This window comes from Hypomesus transpacificus, chromosome 11 (assembly GCF_021917145.1).
Source record: "Hypomesus transpacificus isolate Combined female chromosome 11, fHypTra1, whole genome shotgun sequence".
NCBI lineage: Eukaryota > Metazoa > Chordata > Actinopteri > Osmeriformes > Osmeridae > Hypomesus > Hypomesus transpacificus.
Window position 1 is genome coordinate 12557497 of NC_061070.1, and position 13501 is coordinate 12570997.

General features: G+C 44.2%; 1 protein-coding gene across 2 annotated transcripts in view; it reads right to left on the reverse strand.

Annotated features, from left to right (window-relative positions):
- Positions 1-13501, reverse strand: part of sh3pxd2aa (SH3 and PX domains 2Aa) — a 40683-nt gene that overhangs the window by 25185 nt on the left and 1997 nt on the right. For both annotated transcript variants that reach the window (XM_047029750.1, XM_047029749.1), the window contains exons 2-6: positions 13310-13390; positions 8169-8244; positions 7356-7432; positions 5968-6059; positions 1891-1922 (exon numbers count right to left, since the gene is read on the reverse strand). In XM_047029750.1, coding sequence (XP_046885706.1) covers positions 1891-1922; positions 5968-6059; positions 7356-7432; positions 8169-8244; positions 13310-13390 — 358 coding nt within the window. The remainder of the gene's footprint in view (positions 1-1890; positions 1923-5967; positions 6060-7355; positions 7433-8168; positions 8245-13309; positions 13391-13501) is intronic.

Consider the following 13501-nt stretch of genomic DNA (forward strand, 5'->3'; position numbering starts at 1 on the left):
CTAAGATAAACAGTGCATAACAAGTAAGGTGTGTTACTTCATGACTCTCGAGATAAAGAGCAAGAATATGATGTTGACTGTGAGTGACTCAACTGACTCAACTGTGAGTGGACTGCTTTGGAGAGCCCCATGAGCTATTGATTTGATTGCAATGGAAGTTGCAGTTGGAGAACAATAACTGAGTTGCAGGCCAGAGCCTTACTGAAACCACATGAAGGAGCAATTCACTCGTCGGACAGTGTATCACTCCCATTCAATCATAGGGGAAGACTTGCCACACTATCTGAGTCGTATCCTTGGATTCATCCATAGATGACTCAACACAGGGATGCCCCTAGCAATGGCAGCAGTTTAGAGGGAAGGGGTAGAAGAGGAAGAGAAGAAGAAGCGACAGGTAGGGGAAGAGAAAAAAGAGAGTGAGCGTGAAAGAGAGAGAGAAAGCATGATGATGAAGTCAATGTTGATTAGAGCGTCATAGCTCCGGCAGTTCCATACCAGGTAGACAGTCTTCCTAAACCCAGCTGAAACCACTTGCAGTTTTGTGGCCAGGGGCAGCATTTTCCTGTTGGAGTCGAGGCTCATTCAACTCTCCAGGGAGACCCGCAGCATGTCATTACAGAGACCGTAAGCTGCAGATACAGCAAGAAATTGGCCACATGCTCACTCTCTGTGCTGTCTTGCTTCACTGGAGCTAAATTCATATCTCTCAGCAGGGTTAACTGTTCACTATTCTCTTCTAAGGAAGACCTCAGCAGGAGATGGTTAGCGGGAATACTGTGAATTTTGGTTACATCAGGAGCACAATGTAAAACTGTCACACATACTTCTCCTACTTTGAGCATAGCCCAGGCCTCCAATCTCCATCTTCATGGAAACACGTCTAATTTGTAGCACCGACTGAATGTAGGCTAAGAGACACACTGACCTGAAGTCTTTCCATTTCTCTATGTCAATGGAATTTGCTATTACGTAAAGGCCCAATACCATGGAGTATATAATGAAATTAACTTGGAGTCTTATTTCATTTGGTGGCAACTTCAATGCATATGCCCTAGTTCTAAAAGAGGTGCAGAGAAAGTGCAGGCGGCCAGATAAAAAAAGGTCTGACCACAAATACATACCTAAGTCAATTATAGTAATGATTACAACAGGCTTGTGTTAAGGATCATTTGCAAAACTTGAGTTCACAGAAGCCTCCACAGCCTATGGCTGACATTTAGAGGAGCACATGCAGCCCAAAGCGTGCAATCCTATATTTATTGTGGCAAGGTAATCAAGAATAACATGCATTCACACACACACACACACACAAGCACACAGACACGCACACAAACACACAAGCAAAGACACACACTCATGGTCATAGTTTAGATACACAGCTGTTCTTCCAGCTCCTCTGAGTCCTCTGTGAAACCCACCCACGAGTCCAACCACACACACACACACACGTCTGAACCCTACCACCCAACCCTAGCATGGCGGATACACAGCATAGCACCACAAACAGGTGGTCACTCCCATCCAATGCTGTTTGCTTAACCCTTTCATCTCTAAAAGCCAGGCTAGGTCCGGGTGTGTGTCCTCAGCACAGGGCTGATATGTTATCATATTGGTTTCTTTGCTGCTTTGTTCAGCTGTCAGTGGGAAATGTGTTCATCAGAGTTTTAAGTTCTGTCTTGTTTCATAAAAGCGCCGCACACAGTTATGCCCATTATAGACTTTCATACTACCACATACAGCTCGCTATACAATGTTGGTCATTTGATATCGGAGACAGTTCACACATCATTGTTACACATGTTTAAAAGTTCATTCATTTGAGTCATTAATCAAAAGGTGCAGCGTCGGTTCAAAGCTTCTCAATAGGCAGACAGGGTGAAGACGTCTTACCTGACTTGCGTTTCGAGGAGCCTCCACATTCTCTGAAAGAGAAGCAAAACCACAGATTCATTGTGAGAGCGGGACAGATAGAGGGAACCTACTGCCACAGCAGAAACCTACTGTCCTGTCATGCCCAGTGCACTGCGTTCTACTGTACACAAGCCACAAGCCACCAGCCAAGCCCTTATTAAGAATGCACTGACACCCCATTCTGAGTATGCGAGGCGGGGAGGGAGGCAGATAGACAGAGGAGAGGGTGGAGAGGGCTTCAGCTTGTAAAGGAGAGTGACGAGTAAACTGTGTTTTGGAGTTTGTGTGAACTCCCGTTTTTTCCACACGTTTGTGTTGAGATGTGCGTGCATGCGTCTGTGGAAGCTGGCATTACCGCACAGAATGGTCAAGTCATTGGACAAAGTGGTATCATACACGACGAGGCTGTCCCATTCACGCAGATGGAAATAAGCCCTTTGTTCCAAAGCCAGTGCTTGACACTTTCGTCTTCTTCTGAATGACTGAATTAATGAATGGATCAGCTTTAGCCATTAAAAGGAACCCTCAGACAACACACCATGGAGTTGACAGTGCAAAAGAAACAGTGGACTGGCTGTGTTCATCCTGTGTTCCGTGTATTTGTTTAGTATGTGCGTGTGTGTGTGTCTATGTGTACAGTATGTGCGTGCATGCGTGCATGCATGCGTGCAGGTCAGTGTATGAGGGTGAATGTGTGAACAGTAATTGTTTATGGGTACTCTGTGTCCGTGCTAGGGAAATGCTGTCTGCAAATACTCATTTGGTTAACTGCAATGTGAACACAGCGTTGAGAGACTGAAGGTGGAGGGGGATGAAAAGGTGAGGCAGGGGGCAGTACTGGAGGGCAGGCAGAACTCATGGAAATAACCTAATATTTGGATGAGCTCTGTTAATTTTTTTCCATGGTTTGTCAACCTCGAGTTTACATGGGAACAATGCAGGTTTTCAAGCTAAAGCAAATCTGTAGTGGTCTGTCTTGATGGATGTGCTGGCATCCTGTAGAATAAAGCTACATTGTAACTTGTATGTAACTTCTATGGTCAGTTGATGTGAATGATAGGGGAACAGTCGTCTCTCTTGAGGGCCTTAAAGCCTTTCTTGAACTGCAAGTCCATTGCCAGTTGCTGTCATTGTAGTGTTATACAACTCTTTTCTGTGTTGTATCTTCATGTCTTATCTTAGAATCCAGCGTGCTGTGCTTATTAATCATTTGATTCACTGCTATATCATGTGTGAGAGGTTAAACAATCTCATGTATTGACACTCTGACTCGGCCAACCTATACGTATGGTTTATGGAGCAACATTTAAGAAGCACCGTTAATTAAATATGACAATACAACACACAGGATTTCAATTAACAAATCAATTATCTGTTGATTTTGTTGTTCTATTAATAGAAATTACAGAAAATATAATTGTCTGTAATTTCATTTAAATAATTAAACATGAGTACCTCTCCAAATATAGCCATACTTCCTGTCCATAGATAATCTCTATAGGTAACCACCTCAGCCTAGATAAAGTGAGAATACTTCAGTGGAGGGAGAATAGAGCTGTTCTGTGAAGCTGTGCTGGCCTCTGGAGCTCTTTATGGGCCTGTTCCTCAGTGGCATATGAAAGGCATTACCGTGGAGGGCTGGGGGTAGGGGCGGGCCTAGGTGGAGGGTCAGGGGGGCTTCAGAGGCCTCCAGATGGGGAGGAGTGGGGTGGAGGTGTGGAGGGATGGAGGAGACTCTGCTGGGCTAGGTGGAGTTAGGGACCAGAGGGATACTTGAGCAGCCAAGCTAGTGAGTGAGCAGGAACCAGACTCTTCCCTGGGGGTGAAAGCTCACATAACCCTGGTTCTCTATGTTCCCAAAAGTAGTTAAATCTAATAGATGTGGGGATGGTGAAGGAGAGGAGGTACAAGATGTTAAAATGCTATTAAAATGCTTAAGACGTGTTTGCTAAACTTTTAACCTCTTGCTCACTAGCTGAAGCCGCAAATAGGGTATTGTCGATTCCACCATCTACCAAGAGTCTAATAGCAACTCTCTTGCTCAGTATCTCTCTCTCAGTCACAATCACATACACACACACACACACACACCTACACACACAGACAAAGATACAAAACGCACACACATAAAACACACACATTCCTCATTAAACAGGGTCCATCCCGAGTCGGAGTTGAGAATAACCATCTGTTTGTGCATAACTGCAGCTCAATCTCTGTAGGTGGGCCCATTAGGGATGGAATGTGTGAGATATTAGTCTTTTGCTCACAGTTCTGAGCCAGTTGGATTCCAGCCATAAGACTGCAGGGTCTGCTCTAACTAAACTCCGTAGAGGAACTCCAGTCTGAGTCTGACACAAGTCTGACCCTTGCATGCGTGACCCCTGGTCCCAGGTCAGGGCAGGGTTCATTAGGCAGGAAGCCATTATGATCAATGACAGCTGAGATATGTTGCATGAGTGGGGAGGGGGGCATTAGAGTCCTGAATACTCACAAAGGATGCAAAAAACCCATGCCTCAGACACCCCACTTTTGAACAAAGCTTAGTCATGGTAACCAAATGATGGTGATTTCTAGACCATAAATCAACTGCTAATAATACCTCTATATCAACATTTCACAGTAGGAGGAAAGTCCATTTCACAGTGCTGTATTCAGACGTGTGTATATGTGCGTCTACACGCGACTAGGTCATTGATATGTACTGTATGCAGCAGCAAAAGCACTTCTGCTGATTAGACAGAGTGAACCTTATACCCCGTCCCTCCCACACACACATACACACACACCCAGAGTCACCCCTTCACCCTGAACTGGAGCATTCCGATGCGTCCCCTGAGGTACAAAGCCATTAAGGTCCTTGTTCCTGATTAGGAGAAAGCCTTGAGGCAATGTAGCTTTTCAGCAGACTTTTTTCCCCCCGGTGTTCCTGGATTTATCTCATTCATATGAAACGACACAGCTCCCTCTGGCGTACGTATAGTATTCCCTTTCTGTCGCTGTCAGAAACAAGACTTGTGTTTTTCCCTTCCAGGAGGTGGCAGCAGAAAAAAGCTCCAGTTATTTGGCCCAGTTAATCCCTCCTATATTTCTGTGTAAAACATCAGGTATGTTCTCTTGAAGTCTCATTTTTAAGCCTGTCCTCAAAGTGAGCCGGCCAATCTGGGTGGTATGGCCTCTGCTCCCAGACCATTAAGATAAAGCTGTACAGGGCCATCTCAGCGACTGCGGGGGGATCTGACTTTGAAGTGGGATTATCCTGTCTGTGTGTTCACAAGGGAATGGGGGTAGTGAGACTGGCCCGTTGGTTGGTTAGCTGAGACCGCCAAGAAATATGTTGAAACAACAGAGATCCACAATGCATGAACTGATGCATGGATGATGTTTAACATTAGGAGGTCTCAAAACATGCTGATGTATTAGGATAACAGAGACACTGCTTAGGCACATGACCCTTAAGAAAACAGATGCGGTAGCGGCCACAAATTGGTTGAGTGCAAAAAAACACCAGAAAAGGATCATTTCAGAGTTTCTAACGTGAGAGCTGCCCCTTGATTCCATGCCCAGGGCCTTGACTAAGAACTGAGTATAACAGATGAGTTGTAGCAAAACCTTTTCTGACCTGATACCTGAACTCAACCCCCTCTCATTGAAGACTTAGGACTGTGCTGGGATCATGTGTCAGTTCCAAAATCTCTTCATTAATAAAACACCAGACACAAGAATGACTATCCATCATCTGGCAGACATGCTGTGACCTCGCGGATCACAGGACAATGTGGGGGCAGACATCTGCACCAGCTGCAGCAAACACACACACACACACACAAACACACACAGATAAACACACACACACACACACACACACAAACAGGCACAAGACAAACGTTTCCAAACATTTGCTAAATGGAATCCACTCGGGGGCAGTGTTTAACTACAACCGAAATAGGGGAGAATATTTCCAAATCTACAACACATTTTTAAACATCATTCATGGAATACTTAATTTACAGATGAAAGCAGCCACTCTCCTGGTATATGAAAAGCAAAACGTACTCTTTGGGAGGGTTGAGATCTTCAGCGTTGGTCTCGAAAAATCTGAGAACTTCTTCACTTTGGGAAATATGTTGAGGAAGTTTCATGAGGGCCTTTAGCAAGGAAGAAAAGAAGACATGACAAAAACAGTATTACACTATGGACATAATATTACGCATGATGATCATTAATAGTACAATTACAGTAGCCAGTGTCCGCTGTGGATCTACAATTTGTCCTGTAACTCTTTTTGTCAAGTGGAGGGCACATATATATACATGTGTTCCTCTCTTTGTGTGCGTGTGCTGCTGTATGGTTGTCGTTTTAGTGTCGCTGCGGATGGCAAAGTTTACAGTGCAGCCACGTTACGCTGCGGAAAGGATGAAGGGGAGGTCTGGAAGGCAAGGAAGGGAAGGAAGAGTGATCAGAGCCTGGGGAGAGGATAAGACAGAGGAAAACAGATGGAGGGCGATATACAGCCACACTGGGCTCTGCCAAAACTAGGACTCAGCTTGGCTGCTTTGAAAACTACAAATGGCCAAATGCTGCATGTAAACAAACATGACACGTACACAAGTGAGCAAGCTATTTAATAGTAAAGAAAGAGTATAGAAAAAATTGAACTTCATATAAAGAAGTTATAGGACGTATTATTAGACTGTGTTGTGTAATGTTGTTGGAATTTGTCGCTGTTCTGTGTTTGTGTACGTGTTTCTGACCCCTCATTTCCTTTTGAAGGATAAATACAGTTGAAAGTTGAAGTTGAGTAGACTAAAGAATCTGTCTTTCAAAATAAAGTTGTACTTTGCCAGCATACTATGCAGAGGCATGTGTTTCTCCACAGTTTATGCGTGTTCTTGAAAATACTGACACACTTGGCACTCTGCCTGCCCCACATGCCAGACTGTAACCCAATGAAGGTAACAAGGTCAGGTACAGCTGTGAGCCGTACTGCCTCCCAACCTCCTCTTCATCCTTCCCTCGCTATTCCTCCTCCTGTGCTGACTCATCCTTTTTCTGCGGATGCTGTGTTTGTCCTTTGTGCCCCCCAGTTCCCCGTTTCCTATATACGCTGGCTATTTACATTTCTGAGAGGAAATGACAGGCACAGATAGAGCTGGGCTTTCCTGTGCTGGCTGATGGGGAGGGAGGGTTGGAGGGAGGGAGGGTTGGAGGGGGACTGTCACCGAGTCCACAGAAGGCACGAACACAGAGGACTCTATAACAGGACTTTCTGGATGTCAGATATGTGTGAATGCTTTTGAAATGTCGTACTGCATGGCACAGGAAATGGGGAAAACTGAAAAACCATTGTCATGTTATCATGTTGTGCAGTATAATGTCCACTAGCAAAAATGTCAATGACAAACGGTTGATTGTTCCCAGTTCAGAAGAGATTCTGGTCTTACTCTGCAGTAGTCATCCAGATGTCTCAATCGTTTGACAGCAACATCTCTGATGTGACTCCGGCGGAATAAGACTTTACCTGAAACCAAACAGAACACTTTTCGTTGCAATTCAAGAAAGTACCTGCAGGTGGCAAAGAGATCATTTCCAAAGACTGGAACAATAGCACAAGAGGACAGCAATGCATAAGCTGCAGGGAAATAGAGCAAATCTACGTGCGTTTTACAGTTTGTCTGTATTCCTGTGGAGCAAATCCACAGGGAACACAACGGTGAGGGGCTCACTGTGGTTCAGTTTACTCCTGAAGAAATATAGTGAGTCTATGTGAATACATTGACAGGGCGTATGACATCCATTGCCAGCCAGATTGTTTACTTTCTGCAGGGATAAGTGCACAGGCAGATTCTCCCTCCCTGTTTAGCTAGCTAGGTCCTACAGCAGAGGTAAACAACACTGTCCAGACTGGAGCTCCAGTCTTCAGCTATCTGACAATGTTACTTTTCAGTCCTCTGGGAAGGCTAGGGTTATCAGATTAGCCACGAGCCACCCCTCCCAGCCTCTTCCAGTCACACCACACCATGCTTTATTTAGGTAAGATGGAGCAAAGTTGTTGGAAATCTGCACTTTAGAAGAAACAGATACATTACTTACTGAAAAGCCACCCGGCTATATGTCAACACTCTGAGCGTATAGAATTCCACTGTCATGCACCAGCATCAACAGGCAGACATTAACACAGAAATCAAGCAATCCACAAGAACATGGAATTGTCGACGCTGTAGTGAGTGTATAACGCTTGCTGTCCGCATGCTCACCTGGTAGGAACGGAATGATCCTCTTTTTGGGGTCCTTTTGTCCTCCCTCAATTGGGAATTTGTCAAGAAGCTGCATCTGAAATCAAAAGAGATGGGGAATAAACATCGTCCTTTTAGAACAAAAAACTCCTGGGTGAACCCAAAATGTACCCAAAATATTGGATTCATAGGTATATACCAAAATGTTATGTGTTCTCTCTAATTACACCATATAAACAAATACAGAATGAATCTGTTCAGAGGGAACTGGAAGAGATTAGAAAATCGCAGCAAGCTTAGGTCTCTGTTTTAGTATGCGTGTGTGTGTGTGTGTGTGTGTGTGTGTGTGTGTGTGTGTGTGTGTGTGGGGGGGGGGGGTGATGTCATAAACTCAGAAGACCACTCAGTGAAATGACCACAATAAGGGGTATAATTACATAGCCAGTATGTAAAGACACCAGACACAGGCCCGCTTTGATCTCTGGGGCGTCAGACAGACAGGGTAACGTCACCTCTAGTCATCTGCACACACAATCAGTACACATCTCAGTGGAGATAGTCCATCAGTCGACTATCAGTGCAGCTACTGAGCCCACAACATTTTATAACCCAATTACACACAGTCGTTCAGTCCAAGAAGCAGATGTGTATCAAATACATACTGCATGATGTGATCTTTCATGAGGAGATTAGATAAATGCTTCTCTCTTCTGATAGATTGCCTGCATGAGCTGTGTGCACATTTGGCACCTGTGTAAGTTGGAGACCTTGTACTGACATGCGTGTGCAGAAGTGTTAAGTGTTTGCGTCATGCTCACTGAGTTTCAAGTTTCCTTAACTAATAAATCACTGCAACCCACTGAAGTAAATAAATGCACGCAGGACGGTACAGCAACATGTCTGTCTGGCGGAACATGTCGTCTAGCACTGCCTGGATCCAGATGTGACGAAGGCTACACATAGTCAGTTAAAACGCACACATCTAGGCCTGTGGGAAGAATGAGCTGCACATGAGCCAAACAGAACCAGGTGGACAAACAACGTTCGACCCACTTTGTGGGTGAACTGGGCCCGTTCTGTCTGGGTCTATAAGAGTTGTAGTATGTGGGATTACAATACTCGAGAGAGCTGGATTAGTTCTCTTTTTGTGGTTGTCTCGCTTGCTCCGTCTATGCTAACATCGCTAAAAGTCTAAATCTCTCCAGGACCTTGGCATTTCCCCCTCCTCTGATGCACAGACAGCAAACGAGGAGTGGTTTCCTTTGAAGAGGTCACCCCACATTATTGTGCTTTGAGGGTAAGAGGGAACACTGAATGTTGAGAGCTGTGTAGGTTAACCAATGCTTCTCAATAAAAAGACATGTAAAAACAGAAAAGGAAGATTCCAATGGTAGACTTCTGCCTGCACAAAAGCTATATGGGATTGCTTTTACAACCATTCACAAAGGGAGAACCTGGTCAATATTCCTATACAATAAGTCCCTTTGTTTGACACACCCTTTAGCATATTTCCGGTATTTCTGTTGGCCATCAGGCTTCTACTCAATACCAGCTGGGAGAATTCTCTTCACAGCTTTCTGACATGTATCTGGCTCGTATACACCATTCCCATCTTAGACCACAGTGATGATAGAATCCCCTAAGGGGTGACTGGATACTCTCTGGACAGGTGGGAAACTCTTCCCCATGGCAACGATCGAAAAGCATGGAATACAACTTGCCTTGTGGGTATTTCTCCTGTTACAGCTACTTGTAGTGGTTTCCCGGGAGACTTGTCTTTACTTACTTTTGTTTGGCTTCATGTAAAATGTTGTAAAAATGCTGTGTCAGCCAAGTCACTAGCTAAATGAACACAGCTTTGTAGCAACAGGTTGTTATATAGGTTGTTATTTCTTCCCTTCCACATCCCTAAAATGTTACTTCAACTCCTAAACTGCACTCAGAACTATTACTCAGGAATCAACAAAGACATAGAGCAAGAAAAAAAGAGAAAGGAAAAAAGAAAAAAAGTATAACAGTAGTTCTGTATGAACAGTCAAACAATGAGTTTGTTCAGTGCGCAAGAACGCAGACAGGGGGATGGTGGGGAAATGTTAGAGTGGGAAGACAATCTAATTCCATGTTTTTTTCTAGGCTTTTACCATCCACTGCACAGTTGTTTACTACATGAAATCCATGTTTAGCAGCCCTCTTAGTAAAATGTTTCACCTCACATAAGATTTCTTGCACATATCTATAACAGTACGTAAAGAAACTCAGAATACACAGGGAAGCATCAGAAGTAAATAGATTTCCAGCTTTTACCCTTATGTCACTAAAAGCATAATTATGCTTGGTCAATATTCAAACAGTTTATTAACTCCATCACTTTACTCAAACGTGTCTGCATTTATCACAGCACCATTAGTACATTCACACCCACAACTCTTGCAGTAATACCTCAGCCTCAGGGTATAAGAGTGTTAAGGACTAAAACCTTGTTCCAGGCTGGCTTATGAAAGTAATCTAGGGCAGACAAATTACATTGCAGACAGGGTAGTTCTGATTAGGGTCCAATACCTCAACTCAAAAATAAGGCCACTAAGGCTCCTGTGGAGGAGTTTCCAAAGAGCTGACGAAGGATAGGAAGCCAGGCCAGCTTGCACACACCACAATCCCCCTGAGGAATGCCCCGACCCCAGTGTGTTCTGTCCGCTGTGGTTTGAGGGTGTGGATGGGAGGGGATGAGAGCTTGTCTTTCTACGCGTAAACTCTGTTTGACTCACCGCAATTCTCTTGGCTTCCGACATTGGTGGCTCTTAAAACATTTCCCTCAGATACTAGAAAACGGTGCCGCAGAGTGCCAGCTCGGCAACATTTTACTCAAAACAAATGGAGCTAAATGACTTGAATGTATTTGAACACTCCCCGTGTTTGACACAGCCTGTGTAAAGTCAGCAGAGAGGGAGGAAAGAAGGAACCAGATGAAGAGGAGTGTGGATTGTAGTGATTCATGATGATTGTGTCCCTGAGGAGCAGTTAGGAGTGAGACGTGAACACTGGCAAGGCTAAGAACATTGGGAGGAAGTGCACTCTAATCATCACTCCATTGCACAGGGCTACTTTATCTTACGAACAAATGACCGGGTGACCATGGACCAATACGCGGTGTGCCATAGAATAAACAAAACAAAACTGGATGTAGTATGTCACAGAGATGAATAAACAACTGTTTAAAATACAAAAGTGTCCATGTTCATCCCAAGCTTCTAGCTTCTAGCTCCCATCAACCTCAAAACACTGAGCTCAGACTGCATTCGCTCATACCAAAACAATGCATATCAAATGAAAGTGTAACAGTTTAGGCAGACAGTTCATGCTTCTTTGCCTGTCCAGCTTCTAACTGAGGCGTGTGATTGTACTGCAGGGACAGAGAGCAGCACTGAGTCTGAAATGAACTGGAGGTGTTTGTTGGCAGAAACACAAACTTAGACAGAAAGGCTTTGTGTATTTGGGCAAGCAGTAAAGGAATTAATGGAAAAATTGCATCAGATGTGGTGCTGCAACAAAGGAGGATTCCATTGTTTCTCTTTAGAAAAAAAAAGAAAGTATATTCATGTTGACATGATTTATGTGATTGAAACAAGTGTGGAACCACATTTGTTTGTTAATAGAAAAGTGAATCCATTATTGTAGTGTACAGTGTACAGTTTTGCTATATCTTTGCAAGAGGAGTTGGGTACAAATAAACTCAACATTCAGGCTCCTGTGTTGAATGGAATAGATCTTTATTACTCATCAGTTTGGTGGTCATTTCATCTACTCCCCAGAGGTCACCTCCCCTTCCTGTTCCTGGTTCCCTCCCTCTACCCACCCAAGCCACTCTGGTATTAAACCTGCCTCCTAACTCCCATGGGAGCTAATCTTAACAGCCAGGAAGACCAACTTCCAGGAGAATTTAAACAGGCTTTCAGTGGTGTTGGTTCTTTTGTTTTCATCTATAAATGGCTGTTCTACGTTGTATTTAATGAAGGCAATGTGTGTTTGGTACGGTATCTGACTCTGTATCTGTACATTTACAGTAGCCGTCAGTAGCCACAGAGAAGAAAGTAGTGAGAAGCAGAGACAAGCAAGTGAATCACATGCACATATAGTACAATACTGTAACTAGATGACTGCATTATGTCCATAAGGGGAGTTGGTGAAAACCAGAACCCCCATCCATTGTGTGTGGACAGCTGCTGAGAGTCCCTCCTGACTGATTAACTCAGTCAGCCAACTAGTAAACCAGTGAGCCAGGCAGTCAGTCAGAGAAGGAAAGGCTTTCTGGACAGGACCAGTGTTTACAGAGACGGCAAGGACAGGAGCCCTGTTTCCATCAGAGCAGAGCGGGATTTTCCTTGCTATTAGCTAGGGTCCCTGGAACAAAGGGTTTCCTCTGCCGCCTTCAACACAGTCACCAAACTTCCAGGACAGAGCCTGGCTGAAGGGAAACGTAAGAGAAGGCAGTGAATCACAGACAGACTGGGCTGCATGTACATTCATGCACATACACCAAATTCTCCCAGCCACTAGCATTCCTATGATTTGGTGAGGTGGTCTGTTTATCGAACCTCATCACTGTTCTAACATACAAGACAAAACATTGTGCCCTTAAGACGGTTTCAATAGCTTTGCAGCTGGCTTCTCTGAAAAAATCCCTTTGGGGTATTGGTGTCCCTCCAACAAGCATTCAGAAGGTGGGCAACTTCACCAAATGTCTCTACATCATGAGGTCATTTTTTCCTTCCCCTTCATTATTCTCTTTATGTGTGCCTTGTCTTCGAATGGGATTTTCCCCATTTCCGCTTGAGGTCCAGTGGTCTTCAATGGGAGCTTTCAGAGGGGCATCCCCCTGGCCAAAGCACCATATTGTTGGGACACACTGAGGCCATTGAGGTTATTGTGGCGTTCCTGCCATAAGGTTAGCCATGTGATTCAAAGTTCAATCTATTCTGACTGCTAAGCATTGTTTTTATGGTGAGAAGAACCAACCAGGTAAACCTCAAGACCATTGAATTGGGTTTTGGAGCCTTAACCATAATGTTTCTCTGTCCCATATATTACACTATTATTTCATTGTTGTATTGCCTTATTAGTGTATTTGTAGATTGTAGGTGTTTGAGAAGACATGGAAACCTTACCTGTAGGTCAAAGAACTTGCTGTATCTCCTGTAGATGACATGACACGCAGTGTCAGAGTATGTGACACTGATGAGGTAAACCTAGTGGGAGACAACAAACAAAATAGGTTGATTCCTGAGGAACAGAGTCACATTTGTCAAAGCCATGGCCCCACTTTGGTGTAGGCTGACCCTAATGACTCAAAGTGCGTA